The sequence below is a fragment of the Orycteropus afer genome, unplaced genomic scaffold (assembly GCF_000298275.1).
Source record: "Orycteropus afer afer isolate SDZICR_OR568_19922 unplaced genomic scaffold, OryAfe1.0 scaffold00005, whole genome shotgun sequence".
In the NCBI taxonomy this organism is placed as follows: Eukaryota; Metazoa; Chordata; class Mammalia; order Tubulidentata; family Orycteropodidae; genus Orycteropus; species Orycteropus afer.
The window spans coordinates 28,959,808-28,967,305 of NW_006921592.1; the positions used below are offsets into that span (position 1 = coordinate 28,959,808).

The following is a 7,498-nucleotide window of genomic DNA, read 5'->3' on the forward strand; positions in this document are numbered from 1 at the left end:
ATGATCTGAAAGATACCAAGGTACTTCCTAGAAGAGATGAGAAAATCAGTAAAGATTCATTTAACAAGAGAAAGAGAGAGAAAGACGGCTGGAGAATCAGTAAGATCACTCTATCAGTACACACCTGGAGTGAACAAGCTGTTAAGATCTCGTATGATGGCTCTGAAAGAAGGCCTAAAATCTGGTCCATAATCCATACAATTGTTTATAAGATTTGCTAACTCTGTCCACTTTGGTGCAGGAAGTTGGTGTCTGTCTTCATAGAACTGTAGCTTCTACAATAAAGAATGAGCTGTGTGAGGTCATGCCAACCTTCCTTTTAAAATTATATTGGCTAAAAAATTAAACCGCATGAAAAAATTATGAAGGACCAGATAGAGTAATTCCAACTTCATAGTCTAAATATACATACCCTTTGGGAATCTAGAGCACTTAGAGGCTTATCTCCTCCACTGCAGATTTCCCACAAAGTGGTACCAAAACTCCATTTATCTGTTGCCAAGCTTAGATTTCTAGGATTTTCAATGCATTCAGGTGGGGCCCATGGTATTCGCTCCTGAAGAACTTTTAAATGATAGGGACAGTACAGTTAAAAAGGATCTACTCATAAATCATTCTTCCATATGCAAACAATTTTCAAAATCACTTCAGTAATCAGGGTTTTTTGTTTGTGTGCATGCTTAAGATCTGGAAAAGCTCTTTCAGTTCATCTAATTCAATCCCTTAGCTTTAATAATGATGGCATTGAGACCCAAAAAGGTTGAGTAATTTGGCCAAAGTTACACAATTGATTAGTAGCATGTCTTGGAAGAAGTAGAGCCAGATGCTGCTCTAAGGATGGTGAGACTTCAGCTCATGTACTTTGGACATGTTATCAGGTGGGACCAATCCCTGGAGAAGGACCTCATGCTTGACAAAGTAGAGGATCAGCAAAAAAGAGAAAGACCCTCAACGAAATGGACTGGCATAGTGGCTACAACAGTGGGCTCAAACACAGCCCACTGTGAGGATGGTGCAGGACTAGGCAGTGTTTTGTTCCATTGTACATGGGGTTGTTAGGGGTCGGAACCAATTGAATGGCACCTAACAACAACATGGATAGATTTAAAATCCTGTACAATAATTCTTTGATTCAATAATCTTCCTTCCATAAATCACAGTATCTCAATTGGCATCTCACTCTCTCCACCCCTTCCCATTAGCACTGTATTCAAAAAAGAAAAACACATTTTCTATAAAATGTATCCTAAAATTACCACCAGTATTATTTATATATATAGATTTCTTTACAATGTGTAAGCAGTAAAGGTAATATTGTATCATGCAGAGCTCTCCTAAATGATTCAGTAGCAGAGGCAATCCTGAGCTGCACATAAAAAGGTAAAGGCTAACAAGCATTCATTGCCATGGCAAGATGAATGACTGTATTATATTAAGATATTCTGGGTACAAAACTAATACAGGTGGATTCTGCTCAGACCACAGATTTTTCCAAGTAAATACTGAATCTGTGTTCTATGACTTTATCAAAAAGACAGTTTTCAAGTAGGGAGAGAGTAATATAATACCACCTTCTGGTACTCTGGTAGCAATAAATAAATATAAATGAAAAATAATCTATTGCTTCTTTTGGTCCATTTTGGCAAAGCAATGTGAATGTTTCTGCTGTATAATCAAGAGATTAAGGAGGACATTGGTTTTGTTCTCCCTCACCAGACAAAAACATTTCTCACCCTTCATCTCCCGTTCCATAGGTTAACATTTCCCTGAGTACCAGATCTAACAGCCTATAAGATCTTCTGCCTCATTCTACTGCCCTATTTATTACTGCCATACAGGCCATCAAGTTTAAGTACCATTGTCTCAAGATACTGTGCATCAAATGCATAAAAGTTGATCAATTCAGATACTATATTTAGAATACTCAGAGAAATTAACTAAAATAATAAAATACAATAACAATAGTATCTGAAGCAAAAAAAAAAAAAAAACATTCAACTATTTGACTTAAATTTTTACTTTTAACTAAAGGAAAATAACCAAACTCACTGCCGTTGAGTCGATTCGACTCATAGTGACCCCTTTTCGGGTTTCCAAGGCGGTATCTCTATGGAAGTAGATTGCCCAATCTTCCTTCCGAGGAGTGGCTGGTGGGTTTGAACTGCCAGCCTTCTGGTTAGCAGTCAAATGCCTTAGGCACCATGCCACCAGAGCTCCTAAATATGTTAAATAGATTAACATACACAAGAGAAAGTTAAAAAGTTTTCAAAAATTAGTTAGCTCAGTGCTTAAACTAGTTAAGATTTCACACTAGATAATGGCTTCTTAAATATTTGTTTAGTGACCATAACCCCCTGCCTCCCCTAAAAAACTTACTTTCATATAGATTCCAACTCATAGCAACCCTAGTGGACAAAGTAGAACTGCCCAATGGGGTTTCCAAGGCTGCAAGTCTTTACGGAAGCAAACTGCCTCATCTTTCTTACAAATAGCGGTTGGTGGGTTCGAACTGCCAACCTTCTGGTTAGCAGTCAAATGCTTTAACCACTATGCCACCAGAGCTCCTTTTAGTGACAATAGGAAATGAAAATGCAAAACATATACTTCTGGCTCAAAGAATATTAGAAAATTTCACATTTGAGAAACAGAAAATCCTAGCTTCCATATGTGATTAGAGATTTAAAATGTTTTTTAAAAAATCATTTCACAGATTACAGTGACATGCTTATAAAAAAAGAGAAATGGACAGAGAGTAGGATGTAAATTCTACTTAATTTAGACTGCTAAAAATGATAGCTAGATTTTTTTTTATTAATCAAGAATATATCAATGAAATAGAATACAAGAAATATTAACAACATGCTTTTTAAACTACCCTCCAGATAAAATTTAATAAAGGTAAATACGATCCCTATAGAACTTACTGTCCTTTGGTAAAACTGTAATACTAATGCCAGGATCACTAAGCTTGATGAAAGGAGGATTTCCTGTCTTCCTGTCCTCTTCTCTGATAAGGAGAATATTTTTGGCACACACATTCCCATGAATAAGGGCTTTTTCTTCCTATTAAAGTTAAATGCACACACATACACATATCAATTCACAAATATTTGAGCACTTAATCTGTCTAAATTGCTAAAATGGATTTAAGGAAGAAAAGTATATAAGATAATAAAAGTTTTATGGCAGCACTTTACTTCCTATTTTACATTTTTAAAAACACACTAGTTTATGCCCATGATGAAATGTAAATTAAAATTACCCAATGCTACTTCACTTGTGATTTTAACAGTCTGCATCTCTAGATGGTTGTTGCTGTTATGTTGTTATGTGCCATCGAGTCGACCCCGACTCATAGCGACCCCTCCTTGGGTTGCCAAGGCAGTATCACTACGGAAGTAGATTGTCCAACCTTCCTTCCGAGGAGTGGCTGATGGGTTTGAACCGCTAGCCTTCTGGTAAGCAGTCAAGTGCCTTAGGCACTATGCTACCAGAGCTCTTAAAAACTCACTGCCATGGAGTCAGATTCGACTCATAGCAACCCCTCCTTGGGTTTCTGTGGCGGTTATCTCTATGGAAGTAGACTGCCCAGTCTTCCTTCCAAGGAGTGGCTGGTTTGAACTGCCAGACTTCTGGTTAGCAGTCATATGCTTAGGCACTATGCTACCAGAGCAGGTCTAGATGGTAGTGGACATTAAGAAACTGTCTCTGTTCAGCAGCCAGATATTGGGGCTGTACCTTCCACTGATTACTGGCTGGCCTGCTGGTGTTCCGCTCCTCAGGCAATACTGCGTTCTCATTGTACATACACCTGATTTGTCTACAAATGCTCTAGCAAGTAGGGCTCCTCTGTCATCCACAGTTGGCACAACATGCTTCTGAAAATTTTTGGTTAAATTCTCTAAACCCAAATGACACAAACTACAGATTGCCCATCAGGAGTTCTGAGACTAGCAGGATAGCAAAACTATTTTAAAAGTGATTTTACATAAACAAGTATATGCCTAAAATGATCACTTTTATCAACTAACACAAATTATTTTAAATGACTCAAAATTCATTTACAGATTTATATTTCATCTCTAGGCCAAGATAATTTCTACACTGCTTCATAAGATAAAACAGTAAGTTTTTGATTTTTTTTTTAAAAAGGTACTAATTACTTACTAGAAAATGCATGGCCCATGCCAATTGTTTAGCCACTTCAAGTTTCCATAATATATTTATAGAATTTTTATTCTTTTTTAAATATGTATCTAGTGATCCATATTTCACAAACTCTTGAACCAGGATATCTGTATTAAAATATGAGGAATAATAATAAGGCTAAAATATGCATATAATAAAATATATACAACTAACCTCCACAAATATATTTATAGTTACATGTGAGTAGTATAGGGAAGGAAACAAAATTAAGCAAAATTCACTAATTTAAAAAAAACATAGTCATTATTTTTGTTTTTTAGTTTATTCATAACAGCAAGAGGTAGGAGTCTAAACAACATACATTAATATAAAAATACTATAATCTATAATGTTGTACTGTTTCAGCACATCTCTGTATTAGTACTGGATTACAGCTGCTTTTTAAAATGAATAAAAATTTCTCACATAGTGAATTTATTTTCCACAAAATTATTAAGATATTCAAACCTTCCTTAAATTTTTCTTTCACACATAAAAAATTAATAGCAATATTTTATTCTGTTATTAGCATGAGAGAACTGTACTTCTAACTCCTTTCATCCTTTTAATTTATGCTGCTAAAAAGCAAAAATGCATATTTTTCATTTTAACCATCTTCTGCATTTTAACTTTACATACTGATTTCCTTTTTCACAAGATATAACTGAACTGTTCCACAATATTTTTACTTTCAACAATATTTAACTCCTAATAAATTGTGGTTTATACTGACATCTAAATATGATCCTGAAAGAGAACTTTCTTTGTGAACAATGATGGATACTCTGAGAAAGGCATGAAAGTAACATATGGAAGCCAGTGGTTTTACTTACTTTCCTCTCCACAGACACATACTCCATAATTTAAAACCAGATGCTTGTGAGAAAGCTGGCTCATCATGCTTGCTGCTTCAAAGAAAGACTAAGAAAAAGAAAAAGATACAAAAAGTACAAAAGTATTATAGTTTGATGGTTGTCTATTAGTATTCATAATTCAGAGAGCTACTCTCTTGCCCTAAGAGAAGTATACCATCTCCTCTCAACAGGACTATTGGATGTGTTTTGGTTGCTTTATAGGGACTTGCAACTGCCATCATCCTTAATGCTAGGGTACATTCTGAGGAAACCCCTAAGTAAGCCTCGAATATGGAGATAGAAATGACAGAGAGCAATAGTGATATGGGGTACCATGAATGATGCAAATCAAACAGGTTTAAAACCATAGTACCTGAAACAGAGAGCATTGGTACAACTAGAGGTGGACACCAGAGATGGTAATATGGGGCTGAAGTGCATGGTTGGGAGTTTCAAATGCCACTTCTTAAAGAAGAAAGAATGGTCTCTGTGCAGATAAAATATCATGATACCTGTCAGAACACTGGTATGGTATTAACATCACTCTAACTCAACTCAACCTTACTGGAACTACTGGGGTATGGCTGTTTAGAGCATCATGATCACCAACAGTGTGGATCAGAACACCATCTTCTACTAACAACCTTCAAGGCATTCTAAGGACCATAAATGCTTCTCAGGTGATGCCTTGCTATGCTCAGGGCTCTGGTAACTTGTAGCTGGGTTGCTGCCTAGGTAGCATCTCTGATGATGGCCAGAGGCATCCACATTTTACCAAGAGTATCCCATAGTACAGAGTCTTTCAAACTTTTGTTCTAAAGGTAGATGACATTGTGGAAATACCTCTATGGAGCTCATGAAGCTCTGGGGAATCAAGTTTGAAAACTGTTGCCTTGGTACAGGAAGAGATACAATAATGCCCATAAACACAATACTAGAAGTAATTAGCTTGGAAATAAGATATCATTATTTAAAAATTCTGTAATTTTCTATAGCTCCAACAGAATGCATCCCCAGAAAGGACTATGATATATACACAGTCAGTTCTTATTATTTGCTTAGTTATGCTCTATGAAGTTGACATAAACACCAAATTAGCAAATATTAAACCATTGCTCTTAAGGCAGATACAGGATTAGAGTCCTGTATCATTTTTGAGTCCTGTTTACATTTTTGTCAACCAATCAATACATAACCTCGTTTTATGTGGGTTTCTTCTGTTTAAAGGTAACTTATTTTATATTGTTTCATCAGTAATGAACTCACAGCCAACAACACTATAACTCCTGCCGAAACAAAGCTTATCTAACTTGTATTTCCTCTGTAAGGCATATCACACAATCTTCTTGTGCTTAAGGAACACAAGAGAGCACTTCAGCACTATACCAGGGGATCATTTTAAAGGCAAAATCACCAATAAAAAAGCACAGAAATACAAAAAACATGGCATTAATTATACTATGAAAAGGACTCTTGTTTACAGTATTATATGGCTGAAATGAGAAGGGAGAACAATGCCTTACTAGACCTCAGCTGGGACCAGTCTCACTGGGTGACTTGAAGTTTTTGCTGCCATGTGCACGTACATGTCTGTGAATGACCACAGAACTGCCATGGGTACTTACTTGGGGGCTTCGAATAAATTTAGCAAGTAAAAGAATTCACAAATACAGAATCTGTGACTAATGAAAACCAACTATATTTTTTAAACGACTATCTTGAAAAGCTGCATGCATGAATGTGCTATAAGCATATGACAGCACATCTTTCAACATCTTAAACCACATAAACTACACATAGAACATACAAACCTCTGAGTAGTTTCTATGTGCTTTATCCAGAACTTTTAGAAGAACCTCTGTTTCATGCCTTTGACCATAGTCTCCTACTTCTCTTCTTATACCTTTGAAAATTTTTGTAAAAGTGCCTTGGCCAAGACTTTCATTCTTTAATAGACAAAAGGAAAGAAGAAAGGGTAAGGAAAGAAAGATAAAGTAAAATTAGGAAATAGGTACCATGACACAAAAAGAAAAAAACAATCCATAGCAAAAATTTTCCTTACTAACTAAACCCAGATTTGAGACTCCAAATTAATTAATTCTTCTATTCTGGTTTCCTATATAAAATACAGAAAATAAGGATTAATGAGTAAGGTCTATTTTTGCTCCATCCTGTTTTATACCCTTTTTATTTGCCATAATTGTTACTTTTTAACGTAGCCTCAACGTTTACCTACACTGATTTACATATGCTTCTTTTTTCTTTGTTTACCTTACTTACCTGCAGTAGAAAGGCAATACAGTGTTCTCTGTGGAAGCTGAATGTCTGTCTGACTTGTTGCTAATTATTACTTAATAGTACTTGACTGCTAACCAGAAGGCTGGCGGTTCAAACCCACCAGCCACTCCTCAGAAGGAAGGTTGGGCATTCCTACTTCCGTAGTGATACTGCCTCGG

General features: G+C 36.0%; 1 protein-coding gene across 1 annotated transcript in view; it reads right to left on the bottom strand.

The window, feature by feature from the left end:
- JAK2 (Janus kinase 2) overlaps positions 1-7,498 on the bottom strand; it is a 60,278-nt gene that overhangs the window by 9,357 nt on the left and 43,423 nt on the right. The window contains 6 exon segments of the mRNA XM_007939292.2: positions 125-275; positions 413-564; positions 2,925-3,063; positions 4,168-4,295; positions 5,022-5,109; positions 6,854-6,988. Coding sequence (XP_007937483.2) covers positions 125-275; positions 413-564; positions 2,925-3,063; positions 4,168-4,295; positions 5,022-5,109; positions 6,854-6,988 — 793 coding nt within the window.